General features: G+C 44.6%; 1 protein-coding gene across 6 annotated transcripts in view; it reads right to left on the bottom strand.

The window, feature by feature from the left end:
• The window catches only part of SMOC1 (SPARC related modular calcium binding 1), a 147,256-nt gene that overhangs the window by 5,062 nt on the left and 122,580 nt on the right, over positions 1 to 19,614 (bottom strand). For 4 of the 6 annotated variants that reach the window (XM_064713670.1, XM_064713665.1, XM_064713666.1 and 1 more), the window contains 3 exons: positions 17,217 to 17,322; positions 7,853 to 8,100; positions 178 to 228 (listed from right to left, as the gene is read on the bottom strand). In XM_064713670.1, the coding sequence (XP_064569740.1) occupies positions 178 to 228; positions 7,853 to 8,100; positions 17,217 to 17,322 (405 nt within the window). The remainder of the gene's footprint in view (positions 1 to 177; positions 229 to 7,852; positions 8,101 to 17,216; positions 17,323 to 19,614) is intronic. The other 2 variants (XM_064713668.1, XM_064713669.1) reach the window with 1 other exon arrangement.

The raw sequence follows: 19,614 nt of genomic DNA, 5'->3' as shown, positions 1-19,614 counted from the left end.
TGGACTTTGAAATGATGCAATGGAGCTGCACATTGGTGTATTTATACGTCTTAAGAACAACTTTGGTTTCCAGCTGTTTCTATATTGCTGTTCACGAACATAGGAGAACAGGGGAGAATGAATTCTGCAATACATGCATATCACAGGAAAAAATAAACATTTTGACAAGATACTCACTGAAAGGGTTAAGGCCTTGTCTTTTTCCATTGGGCAAACTGCTCAGGCTACCTGTAAAATCCAAGAACCACATTAAAGGAAGTAAATGCCATGGCATGACAAAGGAGCCTTCCCTTGTCTGTTGCCAGAGAGCAGGTTCAAAGCACCTACTGTGAGCATGCTCACAGCAAGTCCTGCCAACAGGAGTCCATGCAAGAGCCTAACCAGTGTGCCTGAGATGAGAGATGTTAAATATCTGGTTTTGCAGTAGCTGAGTATAGTGAAATCCAGAGGTTTTGGGTGGGCAAGAAACAACAATTACAAGGTTAAACTGAGCAGTAGAAGGAGAAAGAAGAAAAGAAGGATGCAAGCAGTATCCTGAAGTTTCCCCAAGCAAGCAAAATAATGCCATGTAGAAAGGGGGCAGACAGAAGAGAGTGAAGGTACAGGCAATACAGACAGCCCAGGTTTATTAAATCTTTCACTTGAATCAAACAAACAAGTGCCTAAAATCAAAGACCTGAACTTATACCTGGCAGAAGGGCAGAGCTGTGACTGTGTTATAACAGGTACACGTGCCCTACACCAGATGGAGCTCATGGCAAGGGCCTCTGCACTGGGTACAGACAGCTCAGGGATTACAGGAGCTGTTGAAAGCATGTCACACTTCCTATGAGCTGCTTCGTCTGATGTCAGAGGAGGGGCGAGCTGAAAATGGGAGCTCCTGCTCCCAGCCAGCAGCAGTAAGCCTGTTGCCACCCTCCACTCCATGACTTTCATTTGTGCATGCACATGACTTGACTGCACAGCTCGCTCTGCACATCAAGTACTCTACAGCACATGCTGCTCTGTGCAGGAACAAGATGGGCAGAAGCTCAGAGGGCAGGGTTGAAGTGCAGGAAGCCCCAAGGGCCAGGAGGCTGGGCTGTAAGATAGGAAAGGAGCTGCTGAGAAGAAAAAGCCAGAGGGAGAAAAGGTGTCAGTGGCCAAGGCTGAAATAGGTCACAAAGCACAGCTTGCTGGCTTTAGAGAACATTAATAAGAAACTGTGTAAGCACAGGAAGTTATTCCAAGACCCCGAGCACCGGCCCGGCACAGCCACCCATCCTGCTGGGATCAGCAGAACCGCAGCTCGCTGATGGCCAGTGTCAAACGCGGCTCTGCTGCCATGGGCAGAGGCTCCACTGCCAGGGCCAGAGCATCTGCCTGGGCTGACTGGCACTCACAGCCTGGGCCCTTCATGGGTGGCTGCCAGGGCCCAGAGGGCACTGCCAGGCTGTGCATCACTGCCCTGGCTGGCAGCCCGGGGAAGCCAGAGGGCATCCAAGAGAACCCTCTCACCTTTACTGCACAGTGCAGGTAAGCCTGCAGCACAGTGCTATGCAGGAGCACAACCCATCTTTGGAAAGAGCTGAGGGAGCACTGCCTGTCTTTGGAAAGAGGAGGGGATCTCCAGGCCGGTGTGCACAGAAGGCAGGAGCATCCCTCCCTGCCATGGCTGGTAAGAACTGGGCCAGTGCTCATATGGCCCCGTGCAGCCGTGTGGGAAACCGTGCTGGGGCTCATTCCCCGCTGCGCTGGGCGCAGAGAGCACAGCCCTCGGCTGCCTGCCTGCCACACCAAGCACACCAGCCACGTGTACTGGCAAAGGCAGAACCCTGCCTCAGTAACTCTGCACTGCTGACACACAGGAGAGGGAGGAATATGGCAGGTGGTGACCGTGGGTTACTAACATGTACCTGGGAAGCCCTTGGGCATTATGGGGTAACATCCCATCATGTGGCAAGTTTCATAAAGCTGAGTATTTGCTCATCCTCACAAGTACACTCTCTTGGATAACAGTTCTAGTCACACTGGATTAGGCTAGGTGTCTTTCAAAGAAAAAGCCCCAAGGAAACCCCAGCAGCTTTTCATAGGAAATTATTATTCTTCAGACATACTGAGCAAACCTTTCACCCTCTGGGGAGAGAAACAGCCTTATCTTGTGTTCTCAGCACAATACTGATGTCCTGATTCTACTATCACTTACTTTTGTCAAGATTAAAGGCAAATTATAGCACCTCTACAAAGCTCCAGAGGGGAGTATCTTGACAAACAAAACCAAGCACTGAACGAGTACAGCTCCTTTGACTCTAATCTAATAGCACATAAATGTACTTCGAAATTCCTTTTTAATTCAATCATTACCTGGTTACAGTTTTCTCATGGCCACTCACAATTGTTATTTTCTATCATCACTGGTCCAGAGGCCTTTCCCAGGTGATTGCTCTTTGCTACCTTCTCTCACACAACAACTTGTACAGTAATGATATAGAGCAACTCATTCCCAGCCTCCCAGGCATGCAGTCACTTCTCAAGATAGCAATAAGAAAGGTCCAAAACATCACTGAATGAAATCTGCAGTTCAGATTGTCTGTCTACTTTTCCTTCTTTCTGTAACATTTCCTCAGATTCAGTAGAAAGTGACATTCTGTTTAATTACACACACATACACATTTTAATTAAGACATTTCAATCCTGTTTCTGGACTGGCTCTTGGTGGCTGGGTTCCACCTCAGATGTCCTCATGTGCTGTGAAGCATGCCCAACACCTACCATCTGACAAGCTCTTGGACAGCAAAGCAATCACAGGATCTGAGCTGGCAGAAGGGAACTTCCCGTCAGCTGGCAGAGGGACATTTCTTTGCTGCTTATTCCCTTAGCTCCTCTTTGGGCAGGCACAAAATGCTGACTTTGTCTCCTGAACTTGGAAGAATGTAGAGGTAAAACTCAACTCCAACATTTTGCAGCCAGCACAACCAGCATAAGCCTCACTCAGATCTACAGCCCTGATTAATTGAATTCCAATTAATCTTGGGTCCAGTAACATTCCAGCAAAGCTTTACAATATGTGTCAATCTCCACTCAAGGATCCTGCCTTTTGACTAATGCAGAGAGATACATTTGTTTTTTGATCACAGATGGTTCCCCCCTTAACTCAGGCTGTGCAGACTATGCTGAGGAATGCTAACTTTTAACAGGCTGTAAATCAGTCTGCTTTTCTTCCACAATTCCTCAAACAGACAATCTTAGATCAAGTGATGGCAAAGACTGTTTCTGGCATACTCCGAGCTAAAAGCCCTGCCTGCTTGTTCTGCCCCAGTTGAAGAAGCCATTTGCAGGCTTCTGCAAACACTCAAAGGCTGACTCTTTCATGTGGCCACATCATTCTGAGATCCAAGAATGGCATTTTTCCATGTACATAGCCCCTGATAAAAACAAGTCTGGTTTAAAGAGAGGGACAAGAGCTGTGCAAAGCGGCCACCAGACCTAGCAGACTTGCCAGCAACTTTTTGAGTCACCATAAGGATGGAAAAGGAAAGGGTTTCTGATAGACTGGGCAGCTCACTTCTTCACTGGAAAACCACTTGTTGGCAGTACCCTCATATTTGGTAGCCACAGGCATGAAGAGATTGCTGAGGAAGGGAAGACAGACACAACTATGCATCTCAAACAGATTTAATTCTAAGCTGGAAAGAGCTCAGATTCAGGTTTGTCCTTACAAATATCCTAGCTGAATCCCCACATATAAATCTTACTTGGACTCTCAAGGTCCTGAAAAGCACATAACAGTAGTGTGTTATCTATGCTCTATGCTTCTTTTAAGCAGCTCTATTTCCAAGTTTAGAAGGAACCGGCCACCAAAAAAAAAGCAAAACACTGACAAAAATGCAGAATGCTTAATATCTGTTTTCTTCAGAATCCCAAACACTATAAATTTGTATTATGTTTTATTTTCAAAACTATTATAAATGTTCAATTTGCCTGGCAAGAGGCATACTCACCTGGAATGATGACCCACTTCAGTTTAGTCCTTGTGCTATTGGACACCCAAACAGGATTTGGAACATCTGAGCTACGTTCACTTGTAATGAAGTATGATGTTGAGGTGTGGTGTAATAGCCTGTCTCAGTCAGGTGTGCCAATAACCTCTCCCTTCCCCTCCCTTGCTCCCTGCTGACTGCTGTCCGTCAATCCTGGCACTCCAGAAAGCGCATTGTGCGATTGGTGAAGTTCAAAAGATGCCTCTCAGCCCTGGGGACATTGGGCCATCCAGTGTAATTTGTCCCCTGAGACTTCTCCCCCCTCTACCTGGTTGGTGGGATCCTACCCCTTCCCTCCCTCTCTCTCTGGAGTTAAAAGCCACTGCAACCACGCGGTTCTGTAATTCTGTTGGAGCTGTTGCTGCATTCAGAGGCCTGTGTGCCAGGAATAAAGCTCTGGATCAAAACCCTCCAGCAGAACCCGACTCCTTTTCCTTCACCTTGCCTTAAAGCTTCTCCACCAGAGGTAAACCTGAGCTCCTGCATGCCTGGACTTATCCCAAGCACCCAGCTGCAGCATCCAGCCAGCCAAAGGTGTCTCTGAGGTGAAACCACCACAGCTGCCGCCTCTGGTCAAGCAGCAAGGGCCAGATGAGCCCGGGCACGTTCCATCCAGCTATACTGGTATTTAATTCCAATAGTATATCAAGGGGAAATTATAACCTTCCTTGCCTCCCTCCAACCCCTCCTCATCCAAGCTAGACCAGAAGAACCTTTCAAACAAAGCTTTTGTTGAAAAAGAAACATTTCCATGAAAAGTCCTGTCTTCATCTGACTAGCAGTTTACAACTGAAAGTACATAATGAAAAAGTTTTCCATCTAGCTCTTGGCTTGAATCCACAGTGTCCTCAGCCCCAGCAGATCTTTGGAGGCCACAGTACAGAGAAAGAAACAAACAGCAAAATACAGGGACTGACTACATGCACCTATGATCCAGGAAAGGAAAGTTAGAGGAAGGGTAAGATGGCAGAATCATAGAATGGTTTGGGTTGGAAGGCATCTTAATCTTGTTCCAACCTCCCTGACATGGGCAAGGACACTTTTCACTAAACCAGGCTACTCAGAGTCCCATCTAACCTGGCCTTGAATACTTCCAGTAATGAGGCATCCACAGCTTCTCTGGGCAACCTGTTCCAGCTCTCACCACCCTCAGAGTCAAGAATTTTTTTTCTCACACCTAATTCAACTTACTCTCTTTCCATTTTTAGTTATTTCCCCTGTCCTGTCATTCTGTGCCCTTGTAAAAAGTCCCTCTCCCTCTTTCTTACAGGCTTCCTTCAGGTACTGGAAGGCCACAATCAGGTCACCCCAAGCCTTCTCTTACAGGGTGAACAATCCCAGTGCTCTCGGCCTTTCCTCACAGTAGAGATGCTCTGTCCCTCTAATCATCTTGGTGGCCTCCTCTGGACTCATTCCAACAGGTCCTTGTTCTTCCTGTGCTGGCCCCCAGAGCTGATGCAGCCCTGCAGGTGGGGTCTCAGCAGAGCAGAGCAGAGGGGCAGAATCCAGGTGCAGGACCAATCCCCTCTGCTCATCCAGAGCACCCACGCTGCTCTGGATGCAGCCCAGGACACGTTTGGCTCTCTGGGCTGGCAGTGCCCATGGCTGGCTCATGTCCAGCCTCTCAGCCAGCAACACCCCCAAGTGCCTCTGGGCAGGGCTGCTTGGATCTGTTCATCCATAGCCTGTGTTGATATTGGGGATTGCCCTTAACCATGTGCAGGACCTTGCCCTTGGTTGTCTTAAACCATATGAGATTCCCATGAGGCCACTTCTTGACCTTGTCCATGTCCCTCTGGATCCCATTATTCAGGCATGGCAACTGCACCACTCAGCTTGGTGTCATCTGCTAATTTGCTGAGGATGCACTCAATGCCACTGTGTCATTAATGAAGATATTAAATAACACTGATCCAGTATAAATCCCAAGGGACACCACTTGTCCCTGATGTCCATCAGGACTTTGAGCTGTTCACCTCCACCCTCTGGATGCGACCATTCAACCAATTCCTTATCCACCTAATAAACCAACCATCTCTCTCCAGTCTAGAGAGGATTTGTGGAGGACCATGTCAAAGGCAAAGATACTCACTGTTTCTAAATTTAGCAGTTCTTATGAATAGGAAGCATAGAAAATATATCATCTACCACCTCACAACTTCACAACTTCTTAAAAAATATGCATTACAAACTTGTTTACTGCACCTCTGGAGCACTCTCACTTACTTCTTTCTTCCATGTTAGTACCTGCTGTCTGCACTGCCCCCTGCTCTGCTTTTTAGTCCTCACCATCCTTTAACTTATCCCTTTATCTTTGATCCTCAAGGCTTATCAGGTTTGTAGTAGGTACGTGGAGCTGCATGACAGAATAAGATCAGAGCCCCTTTTTGACCACAGTCCTGTCCTCATACAACAGAAGAAACCATGAAGGGTCAAGGATGTGTTCTCAGCAAACAGCTGGACAATCAGGCACTCACAACAATGTCACACTGCCTTCTCTCCCCTTCATATGGGCTCAAAGTTTCACATATTCTTTCTTCTCTCCCTTTGATTATTTTCCCCTTCCATAAACTAAATTTTGAACATCCAGTTGGCCAGGGCAGCAGATTCCAGAGAGTCTTATTGCAGGCCAAATAGCAATAAAACTCATTTGGCATATTCGTCTTATTGGGAAGGTAATAAAATTAAGGATTGCTATTTTGGTATGTCATTCCTCAGTAGGGTGCTGATGACTAAAAAAACACCTCCACAGGGCTAGGGAAGCTGAATGCTTCTCACAGCTGACAAGTAATGCTATATGCTTATTATGGTAACTAGATGTTTGCAAAGCACCTAGAAAATGCAACTTCCCAACACCCAAATGTACTGACTCCCTTCCCACTCGTGCTAAATCTGAGAAAAGGACTAAGGAAAGATTAAGATGGCAGAAAAAAAAAGCTATCCACCCTTCCCAACTACCGTGACACATATAACAACAGCTGCAAAGCCAAAACACCTGCACAGGAAATTAGTCCCCTGGAATCTCTCTGTTTGCCTTCTCCTGCCAAGCAAGTCTGCCCACAGTCAAGAATGACTGATAATTATTGAATTTGGGTTGAACTGTTTCAATTCCTAAAATTTCCAAAAATATCAGTTTGGTTTGGGTCCCAACAGATGATGAGGTGAAGATGAAAAAAGGAAGAAAAGGCAGGAGGGTGGGTTGATTGCTCAGACACTAAACAGAAGGAAAACAGGTTATTCACATGCCTTATTTCTCTACCAATCTCAAAGTACAATTTAAGTTTGAAAAAGGGCAACAGTACAGCCCTGTGCTTGTTTTCTGAGTTGTTCTCTTTGCATCATCCACTCTCCTGCATGCTGAATTTAGGAATGAAAATAAATATTATTTTCTGTTAGTAAACAGGGTCTCCAGAGAAGGCCTGGGTCTGTGCTGGCTCATACATCATCCAACCTGCATGGCTGAGACAACAGAATCTTGTTAGCATGGTATTACTCAGAAGGGACCTGATCTTAACTACAGTTTCCAAGGACATCAACAGTACAAACAGAAAAAGTTTGGAATAAGTCTGGCCAAGAACTCTTATCTATTGCCTTGTTTCTGTATAGTGCTTAGCACAGAGGTCTGTGATAGGAAATAGAAGATGGAGCCATAACACAAGTAACAAACTACATTTGCATGGCAGTATTTTAATCCCACTCATTTGCTCACACAATCTCTGGCACTTCTGAAATAGCTGGGAGAAAATGTAGTTCTGAATTTGCTGTAACTCAGTTTTTATTTGTCAAGTTTTTCAGTTTGTACTGCCATGCAATGAGGAAGAAAAGGTACTCACCTCCTTCCTTGCTGACTCCCAAACACCCTTTCAGCTCCTGAAGCGAGATGGACTTGTCCTTGTTGAGGTCACAGTAGTCAGTGAAACGCCGGGCACATTTCTTGGGCTTGGCTTTCTTCTTCACATAACGTTTGAAAGGCTTTAGCTCCCGCTTGTTGATGTCATTGCTGCTGTTGTTGTCCAGCTGGCTGAAATACCAGTGCACCACTCGCTCCTCTAGCGTGTGGCTGGGGTCTGGCTCAGAGAACCTGCAACAGAGGAAGCACAGGCCCCCAGCAAGGGGTGCTCACACCAACACTGTCAAGCACATGCTGAGGAGCAAGAGCTGCTCGGTGAATCAGGCAGGTGCTATGCCGTGTTCAAAGTAAGCAAAAAACACAGGCCTTCCAATCTCCTCCTTTTAACTGGACTCTTTTGAGATAGATGAATTTTTTCTAAAAACGTCCTTTAGCATTAACAACTGAATTGCCAAGAGAATCTTGGAGTCTGATACCATCAGTAGCCGTGGTTCTCCTCACACCAGTTGCTGAAACTCTGTCTAATCCCAGAATGATCCTCATTAGAGGGCAAGAGACAATCTCCTTGGTCCTTTTGGCCCTTGGGCTCCCATTCAAATTACCAGCAAGAGACCATGAGTGTCAGCTGTTGTGGTAGTTTCTGTGACAGTAACATCTAGCTTCAGAAAGGGAACAAATTATTTTAATTCAAGACACACTCATTATTTGAAAACGTCCTTGGCAAGATACAATATTCTTCTCCCTGGATCTGTTTACATAATCTGAACTCCTCTACTGTATTTTCTGCATTTTTCATGCTTTTCACATACCTGATCTACACATAAGAGTTCCACAGAAGATAAAAACCACAAATCCATTAAAAGCAGTACTACAGAGCTGGAAACTTCAGTTTATTTCATTTCTTAATCATTGTGGTGTTACAAGTTTGATGCTATTTGACTCATATTTTCCTTCTGTAGACAACAATAATATCAGAGAGGAAAAGGAGAAAAAAACAAGGAAGAGCAACAGCTATAGACACACAAATACAGAATGCTGTATGCCAACCTCATGCCATCACTGAACAGGTACTGTTATGTCATACCATTTAAGCAGTGTCTGGTGCTCTGCAGCAGCAGTGGGAAAGGGGGTTATTCCTCAGGGATACTGAGAACCAGGGAAGAAACTCTTTCTAAGCCAGTCTGTCTTTTCTCCGTATGATGAGCATGCCAACAGAGAAAGCTGAAAAGATGCTGAAATGAGGCTGAGGCCTGAACCTTTTTTTCCTCCAAGAATAAAGCATTTTAGTGCATGGAAATTAGTGGATAGGTAGTCAGACATGCTACACTGGCACTGATTGCTCTGACTTACTCCAGTAAACATATCCAGCTGCTGCATAAATTCCTTCCCCAGGAAGGAGAGAGGAACAGTTGCCTACTGCAGGCAGCCAGATTCTGGTGTGAGTTTGGAGCATTCTAGCTGATGGAGAAACATGAACCCAAATACCCTACAAAATGTTCTCCAAGACTGCTGTTGACCTTGTTTCAGAAACTAGTAGAATCTATACTTATATAGTCACTGAAGCTTGGGGGTTTTTTTTTGTTGGCAACCAGGAGAGAGAAAATTCTTTTGACTTGTTGGTGTGACGAGTTTTGCCTTTAAAATTCAGCTACACAGCCTGAAAAATATCCCCTCACACATGGTACCCCTATGGTAAATTAAATTATTTGTGAGGAGGACTCTGCAGCATGCAGAAAGCAAGAAACGGAGTTTAAGTGAAGAACTGAGATCTTCATTAACCTTTTCTGATGGCTTTTACAAACAAGGATAGAAATCAGAAAGGTAGCCCCTATCCAGAGATCCTTGTAAAAAGTAAACATACAGTACAGAGAGGCAGATAAACAGTATAACATTTTTTCCCAGGGTTCTACTTGAAACTGTTTTCTTCATTTAAGTTTTAACTGAGAGGCAGGCTGGCATTCAGTCACAGCATCTGGTGAACGTACAATGGGATAAACACTGTGCAGGAGGAAGAAGGGGTTAGGAATAAGTCTGCCTTAGTTGAGGAACCAAAATACCAGGCAAGCACCAGGAATCACCTATAGACAAGCAAAAATTGCAAAATTCCCCCCTTCCGCCCAAAGTTAAGGAATTGTCTTGATTTTCTAAACTGCATGCATTGACCAGGATGTCAGGAGAGAACAGAAACACATCTTGTATCTTGTATTTATGACATTTATTGCCATAGCTATTGGTCTCTCTCCCTTTTGGAAAGAAGCTGGCTATCATTTGAAGACGAGCATGTTTCCAACAGGCTCAGAGGAGTTCTATATTGCCAGGGGCAATACTCTGCCTTTGCTGAAACAGAAGGGTAAAACCTGAGCTCTTGCATGTAAGACTGCCCTTGTTCACACCTTAGCTTGCCCTCGTTTACTGAAAGCCCACAGCTGGAGAGGCAGAAATGGAGAAAATAGCAGAGCATCTTAGAACCAACAGCAGAAAGACAACAGACAAGAGCTTTTCACTACTGAAGAGGCACTCAGAAGCAGGACTTTAAAGTGCCTCTTTTCCAGGGCCACACCAAGGAGGAGATTTTATAGGTTATCAAGAAAGGCAACATGGCTCTCTTCAGCACTTTCACAAAGAAAATGAGGGACATTCACAGGCTAATACAAATACATTGACTCATGAGGTGACACTAAATCAATCTTTGCCATTACAAACATGGTGAGAGCTCAAGCTGAAAACTGCAGCATGCTAATAAAGCTAAAAGGAATTAGTTTAATGGCTGTGACTCTAGGAAAAAGGAAGATACAGCCATTTCTGTGTTTTTACCACTTTCTGTTGGCTGGCTAACAGAACTGCAGTTCCTGAGATGGTTGGTTGCCTGCCATCTCTAGCTATCACCCAGAATGCCAGCACAGGAAGCATCCCCATCATCTCAGGGTGGCCATATATCCCTGGCTCATGAAATTCCATGATACACTACAGAAGGATGAATTTGCAGTACTGTATTTAACTACCTTGACTTAGACCACTGCCCGTGAAAGGCACTCAGGCCCCACCCATGAAACATGAATTAATGCAGCTACACAGCACTGCTAGGCCACCTAGCTTTGCTGATGTGCCATGACACCAGCCGTGCCTGCCGGCTCTGCGCAGACAAGTCGGGGCTCTGACTGCCCTGTGAGCACACACTTGGCAGTATTCCAGGGGACTGTCCCTCCACTTCCTCCCCATACTACTTCAAGGGAAGAAAATCAGCCCTCAGATATAAACTTCATTTATTGGTCCACCTCTCATTCAGACCATAAAGGAATCAGAAAAATCAAGACAGAACAAAGCTGTCCTGTACATTCTCAATTTCCAACATCTCTTGCTCTAACTCCAATCACACTAAAAGTCACTGAATTCCAGCACCTTGCTTCAGTGCTGTAGCAGCTTTGTAAAAAACAGTAAGAACTACCAAAATGAAGACAGCCTTCTTTCTCATGTTGACTGCATTACAGCTGTACTTACTTTTCTGCCTAATTGCTCTTCTTTAGCACTCTGTGGCAAAACAATCAGTCCTAAAGAATGAGCACTAGTGAAGAAAGGAGGTCTGTGTAAACTGATTTTCCAAATGTAACCTGATGTTGCTGGACTGCTTTTGTACAAAAGCCAGGAAGTTTAGCTCAGTTATGCAGCATAAGCCCACCAATATTCCAAAAGTGAAGAAAAGCATGGTCTGTCATTTACAGACTTAAGACAGCAAAACAGCTTTCTAAAAAATTTGTTGGCATCAAGGATAAAGTCTTCTCCAAGCAGGCTCTTGCTCCTCCTTCTGTATAATATTCTAAGAGCTCCCTAATAGCAGAATATTTATTTCTTAGGTCACATAGAGATATGTGTGTTAAGGTACAGCAACTTCTAACAATGCTGTCTTCCAGATGAGGCGCACCTCCACAGAATGCCTTCACATCATCTGGTGTCACTGAAGAACACAAAGAGGCTGTGAAAACCATGGACATACACTTTTTAAGCTGCACTGAATGCTGGAGAATGACTGCCAAAATATCAAATAGGCAGCTTGAATATGCACTGTGCATGCAATCTGTAATGGTTTTCAGCCCTCAAGGCCCCTTGCGAAAGGAGCAGTTAGCTCAGTGTGAAGGAGCAGGGAAGCAGGGGAGGAATAGAGGCTAAAGTATACAAGAGCAGCTAATGTGAGACATGACTGCCGTAAAGAGCCATGTACAGTGCGCCATCACATTATGCTCCATAGAACTGTGCAAAGTGTACTATGTGCCACTACATTTTACTAAGTAAACTGAAGTCCATTCCTACCAAAGCTGTCCTTTGCTCCCTGAACACTTTCAGCCCCACAGGCTGCAATCTCCGAAGTATCCATCAGGCACCTGTTTTGAAGACTTAGAAAATCTATTCTTTTGTACTGCAAACTTTATGTAGCAACATTAGCAGCTGAGGCAGAAGGACATAAGGGCAGTAAGATCAGCCCATCATCTAGCTGGACTGCAGAGCCTGTAAACCAGAGGGACCTATTCCAGGATGAAAGAACACTGATGGACAAGAAGCTGGTATCAAATGCTACAGAGTAAAAAGAAAATTAATTAGTCCAGCTTTCATTCCCAACACGCACACAAGGTATGTTTGTGGTCAGGATGTCTAAAGGAGTTAGAGCTGTAAGTTTGTATGACTTGTAAGCATTTTGCGAGGATATATATACCCTGCTTGGTGCTGTTGCTGAATGAACAATGGATGGAGTGTGACTGACCCCTCCAGTCAAAGCCCATGACAGCATTGATGATAACCACCAAAGTGCCAGCACTACGCATGGAAAGCAATGAGTTTAATAAACTGAGGTAAAATTCAAAATTGTTCTTGCTCTGCTTCCATTTCTTACTCCCATTTTGTTGTCCTTTGCAGTTGCCTAAAGTTAGTCTGCAACAGTGGAACATGGTTTGAATCAGAGAGGATTACTACAACGGAATTGCAAAAGGATCCTGTATTTGTTTCATTATTCCTCCTTTCTTGTAGCCAAGGAATCAAGAAGCCAACAAAAAACTAAGCTGTGTTCAGACTAAACAAAAGGGTACTACCCAGTTCAAATTAATTATGGGAAATGCATAGTTCCTTTACAGTTAAAAATTATCTCCCCTATTACAAGCCAGTTTCTTTCTCTCTTCAGGCTTAGTTGTATATGAAACATTATTCTGAACACAATTTTTCTGAAGACTGCAGGATAAATAATTTAGAGGGTTAAAAAATCGCATCCTTTCATTCCTCACTGACTGTTCAAAGACCCTCCTCTTACATGAACTCTCCTGTATCTTTAATTAGGCTAGAATTTCCATAAGAGGACAAAGGGAAGTTGGTATCCAACTTCAATTGAAATGCAATAGGAGTTGAGCATCAACTTTCCTGCACTGTTTAAAAGTGTCAATCTTTATTAAAACATGGATTGGCTTCAGAACACCCTGGAGATGTGCTGAGCTGTGCTTGCCTGCTTCAAACTGCTCAACTAGAGCATGAAATGGAACCTCAGGGCCATTTTCTGGAGTACTTTTGGGGGCTATTACATGGGAGTAAGTGGCAACTGTAAATTAAGGGACTGACAGCTGCTTACATGGTAAGTAAGGGTGGCTGTTGTAAGCTGTTCATTTACCTCAAATTCCACAGGGCAGTAATATGTTTGATGATAATGTAGCAACCCATAATGCACACATTTTGGCAACTAAAACTCATTTCTGAATTGGCAGGGACCAAAGAGAATTTCTCAGATAACGGAAACCCAAGCTGAGATTCCCTATGATCTAGTTTAATTTAGGTCCTCTGTAATATAACTACATCAGAATTAGAAAAGAGACTAAAATGTACTAAAGCTAAGTCTAAATTTTTAAGTGCTGTTCTTATTGTATAGTAGTCACTTGTGAAAAATTTCAAAAATATTTTTTTTTTTCAGTAAGGATACAATGTACTGGCTAATAAACCAATTCTCTACAATTGCTCCCTTAATTACTTTGAAAACATACAGTAACAAGATGTGTCTTGGAGTTATAATATAAACTTAAAATTAAGAATGAATTTTACCAGAGATTTTCTGCTTCAAAACTATAAATGAAGTCTATTTGGCTATTATGCTGTAATATAAACCAGGGCCATGAGGAAGAGAAGTTCTCATCTCATTTACATTATTTACATTATTGTAAAGCAAAAGTAACTCAATTAAAGTCAATAGCTTTGAACTTCCTTAAACAAGACAAGACCTATAAGGGAATACAAAGTTGTTTTAACCATGCCCAGTTTAAAAAAAGAGTCTTATCAGGTTTTGTTTACATGGCCTGAAAGAATCCAAGCTACTGCCTCACTTTCCTGCTACTACATTGTTTTTGAGGGCAACTTAGCGCAGTTCTATGTAGTTATTTCAAATGCCAATCTCTAATTTTTTCCCATGCTTCTCCCTCATCATCCCACTCTCTCTTCCTCCCCCCAGCCCCCTCACAAAAAAATAAAAAGCTAATATGGATATTAATTGCAAAGGCACTCAGCAAACACAGAAGTTTTCAGTCACATATCCGGATTCAGACCGAAGGTAGCAGGGTAATCTAATCTGATTTCCTTTGTATCACAGTCACAGAATGTGAGTCAAATTATTCTTGGGACCATAACTCAGGTTTGACTAAAGCAAGTCCTTCTGAAACATATCAGGCCTAAGATGAAAGCTTTAGAGAGAGTGAATCAGTCCCGTCCCTCATGGCTTCACTCTGGCTCGGAACTGCCCTCGCTTTAAAGAAATTTTGATCACAAGTTTGTTTATATTCAGTTAATCACGTTCTTCCCTGCTAGACTTAGGAGCCTGCAGAGCCTTTGTCCCTATAGGGATACTCAGATTTTACAAAATGAACTTCCAACCTTTTTTTTTCTTTCAATACCCTAAGGATGTCTGAGCTCCTTAAGACTCTCACTGTTAAGCTTTTTTAGTCCTGGACACTTTGGAAAGGCTCTTCTCTTCCTTTGGTCCTTAATTTTAATATTGATACTAAAGATGCATTCTGCATGTCTGTATGTACTGGCTACCTGGGCACACTCTGGCTCATGTTCAGCTGCTGCAGACCAGCTCTCAGGTCCTTTTCTGCTGGGCAGCTTTGCAGTCACTCATCCCCCTGCCTGTAGCACTGCCTGGGGCTGTTGTGAGCCAAGTGCAGGATCTGGCACTTCCCTTTGCAGAACCTCATACAATGGCCTTTCCCCATTGATCCAACCTGTCCAGATCCCTCTTGCCTTCCACAGGTCAACACTCCCCCACAACATGGTGGGATAAGGGGACACTCAATCCCCTTGTCCAGGTTGTTGAAGGTGATATTAAACAGGGCTGGCTCCAATACTGAGCCCTGGGGAACACCACTTGCGACTGACCACCAGCCACTCTCTGGGTCCAGCCATTTCTTACCCAGCAAAGAATACACCTGTTCACACCATCAGAAGCCAATTCCTGAAGAGAGAACTCAGGATATTCCTCACCTTGGGACTCTTGGGAAGCTGGACTCACTGCACAGAGACAGCTTCCCAACTCCACAAACACACATGAAATATGTACTGATAAAATTTTTATATAAATATCAAAAATTCCCTGAAATCACTTTTTTAAAAAAATAAAAAAGGTCTCATCATGGTCTGTTGGGTTGGAAAAGCTTGACACATATTATTTGAGGTACATGATTAGTTTAGCTGAGGCACATGGAAAATTAAACCAGAGCAGTTATCTGAATTTAATCATGGCTGTGGGCCAGCAGAGTATTTGGGTGGTAGCAGTCTTTTGCCTTACCAAGGACAGCCTGCTAAAAGATTTAATTTTCCCCCCTTACAACTGGGCTGCTGACATTGGAGTGGAAAATAAATCAATGTGATGACTGTGTGAAGAGCTGGGCAGTGAAAAATTCCACCAGAAAGGCCTCTATTGAAAGCTGGGAAATACACAAAGCTTGGGGAACATCAGGAAGCGAGCCTGCTGGTTTATAGAAGCGCAGTGGGGGCATACATCCCTGGTCTCTGCAACATTGGTTTATATTAAGCTTTATTTTAAGAGTGATGATTACATTGGCTGTGTTTCAGTCCCAGTGCCAAAGATGCCAAATAAATATCAAATACTCTCCAGGGCTTCCCACCACCCCTACCCGCTGCATTTGAACCATGCAAATTAGACAGAATTGACACTGGAATGCTAAAGTCTGGGAGAGAAGGATGTATTTCCCATCCTTGGGGCATTTTTCATCCTGTTTATATGAATACAGACATGTTAGCACTACAGACGTACAGCACTAATTCAATGGGTTACAGAATATTCAGCAGGCAAGCACACACACAAGTCACTGGACTGATTTGTAAGGTCTAAATGTGAAGTTAAAACCATATGAGTTCACTAGTAGTCCATACTGAAGCCAAGGGACACAGCCATGCCACCCAGGACCTTGAATAGTCTTGAGCAGTTAAAAGATGGCACTGATTCCTTCTCCATTATGAAAGAGGAAAGCAGGGGATCAACATTACTGTCAACACATTGGAGGAATACCCATACAAGTAACATTTGTGCAGAGGCACTTCCATCTCCAGACCTGGGCACATCAGTCATTGTGCCATCCCTGCAAGCTGCCCCAGCACTGACTCCTTTTATAGTCAGGCAAATCCAGACCCAGGGAAGCCTTGCCTAGCTGAGGCAGAGCAGCACATTTTAAATCCATCCCAGTTCGTTCACAATGGTCTGGCCCGAGGCAGCGCTGCAGGGATCTGCTGTTACCAAGCAGGAGGGGGAGACACAGCCTCAACTCTCCTCCAGTTCCCCAGGAACACAGACTGCTGCCTACCTCTTGCAACAGGCTTGACCTGTTGCTCCTTCCAAAAGGGGTGGACACGCAGCTGGTCAGAGGGGAGGGCCATGAAAAACAGCTCCTCTCCTCATCGGCAGGCTGGCTGCCGCCTCAAAGCAAAGCCACAGCGCTGGTCCTGCCAAGAATTTGGTTCACATTCTTCACTCCCTGTGGTAGCCACTAGGCCACACTTCAATCCATTTGCATTTTATTAGGTCTTTTCATGCACCAAGGGACAAAAGAACAAGCCATTTCCTCCCACTGTGCTCTCATTTCACACTTCAAATGGGCTATACTAACCTTTATGGTGGAGCAGCTGCCAGGGAGGAGGGGCGGGAGGAGGCAAGCTAGGATGACAGGACAAAGCAGCCTCAGATCCTCTCTCAGCAACCCAGAGGAACCCAAATCAGTCAGAGCAACACCTTTCTCACCTGCCCCCACCTCAGGGGCACCCAGAGCTCTGTAGTCACCTGGGTCGCATTCAGCCGTGCTTTCTGGACTCACCTCCCACCCCCAGTAGGTGCTGCTGAGTTAATAGCCTGTACCATATCCGTAGTCAGAGCATCAAGTAAGCTGGTAATAAATTCAACTTTCTTCCCTTCTGGGCAGCCTGCAGAAAGAAAAGAGGAGGTTTAATTCAAGAACACACAGACTAGTCCCCTACCCCAAATCAGCAAGGATCTCTCAGAACATCTTTTGTTTTTAAGACAGCAACAACCATCAACACAGTCCCTAAGGAAAGGCAGAAGAATCCCTCAGTGGGTTTCTCTGCGTGGCAATTTGTCCTGCAGCTTTTGTCCAGGCACATGCAGGGTAATCAACAATATCTGGCAGGAAGACTGTGTGGTTAGCTTTATGGTCTCACCCAGCTCTCTACCAGCAAAACCGCAGGGATGCGCTGGAAGTGCCTGGCAGATGGGAGTTCCCATGGTGACACTTGCAGAGAAGTTTACAAAACAATTCATTACCTCCTGGATCACCTTCTGAGGCAAATGTGGCTGTTCTGAAGCCCTAATTGACAGATTAAAGAATCCCAGAGCACAAGGCAAGGTCTGCTGCTTGCACTCTCCTCTTCAGGCACAGAAAGCATTGCCTGCCAGTGCCTACCACAATAACTCATTCTTCACATGATCACTCTACATAGGAAATATGTCAAACTGAGTTGGTATGTGGTTGTCACCTCCAGTCACTGCTGGCTTAAGCAGGACAAAGTGGGTTGAAGATGAGCTTGGTATCCATTTCCATTACTTAGTGCTGAGGCTGTCTAGTTCCCCACTATCATAACCATGGACTGACAGAACCTTCTATCCTCAACAGTGCCAGCCTGTTACAATGAAACTCTCCATCTCCTCACCTTTAAAAGGCAATCTATGCTGTTTACTTGCTACTTAAAGTAAGCTTTTTTTACTACCCCATGAACACTGTGACAACTGTTCTAGCCTGGAACAGGCTAAGGAACAAGGAACCAAGAACAGGCGTGCTTAATTTCAACACACTATTGTCAAAACTTGTCCAAAACCCATCACCTGCCATCCAATTGTCTCCTCTTGATGTGACAGAGAAGCCATCACCACATCCCTCACCTCTTTCCCCAAATGACCATGCACTACCAATTATTCAGTTGATGAGGGCAGTAGATGTCAGCACACAGCCTCCCACAGCAACACAGAGCAACGTCAACACTGTGCTCTTCTTGAACAAGCAAAGAAGAACATGTACCACAAACAGAGCACCAGAAACTTACTGTAATCCCTTGACAGCTGAAAGCAGCTTGCAGACTGATCTGACAAAAGTCCCTCCTTTGCAGTAGTACAGGCTCTGTCCACTGCAATAGCTAACCAACAGTCCCTAGCCTGTCTCCATATTCTGTACACTGCACACATGCACACCCCTCAGCAGTCACTTGGCATATGATCCAGAAAATGTCAGCATTGTGATGGGTAAGCTGCTATTGCAGCCAGAGTAGACCACTCACTTAAAGGAGCTTTTTGTTGAGGTAATGAAAAGGCTGAAGAACTATTTGCTACAAGTCATCTCCCTGGGCTCCCAGCATCTCACCATCTGCAGGAATTAGCAGTTTGCCATTTGCTATGTATAAGCAACATTTTCCTTCCTTCTTTCTTTTTTACTTTTGGCCACAGTCATGACAGGTTGTGAAGAGAGTATGTGTAGGTGTGCAAGGATCTGAACTTATGTCTTTCCCACCTGGGCCTCTGCAGGGTCTCTTCATACAGGCCAAGAAGTGCACTGCTGCAGCACTGGGAGTCTAAAGAATGGACAAATCTCTACAAGAGGAATAAAGTAAGGGGTCTCCCTGACAGAACCGAGTGCAAATGATGCAATCAGTCTCAAATTAAAGCAAGAATTTTTCTTGACATTCAATTCTGCTAAGAAATGAGAGCAGGGGAAAAAAAAAAGAAACATTCTCTCTCATCCCCTGCAGTTCTGGCTCATCAGTAAATTTTTGCATACAAGAGCAGCTAATCAAACAAACCTCAAGATTGCATAAGAAGTTCATGCAGCACAGCATTTCTCGGGCAGACAAACCAGGATCAGATCCTCTGTCTCCCGATCTCTCCACAGACAGGGATATTTTCAGTAATAGGAATCACAGAATCACAGAATATGGCTAGGGTTAAAAGGGACCTTAAAGATCATCTAGTTTCAACCCTCCTGCTAGGGGCAGGGTTGCCATTCACTAGGCCAGGTTGCTCAGGATCCCATCCAGCCTGCCCTTGAGCACTTCCAGGGATGGGGCATTCAAAACTTCTCTGGGCAACAATCATACCAACTAGTGCAGCCAAACAGAGCTTGAAGTTTACAAAGGCACAGAAAACTGGCTTGAGCTGAAAGGGCAGCTCTCCTGGAGTTTGATATTGGGACCAGACTGCTAAGCTACAGA

Source organism: Zonotrichia leucophrys, chromosome 5 (assembly GCF_028769735.1).
Source record: "Zonotrichia leucophrys gambelii isolate GWCS_2022_RI chromosome 5, RI_Zleu_2.0, whole genome shotgun sequence".
In the NCBI taxonomy this organism is placed as follows: Eukaryota; Metazoa; Chordata; class Aves; order Passeriformes; family Passerellidae; genus Zonotrichia; species Zonotrichia leucophrys.
The sequence above is the reverse complement of the archived record's forward strand: the minus strand, read 5'-3'. Positions and strand labels throughout refer to the sequence as shown.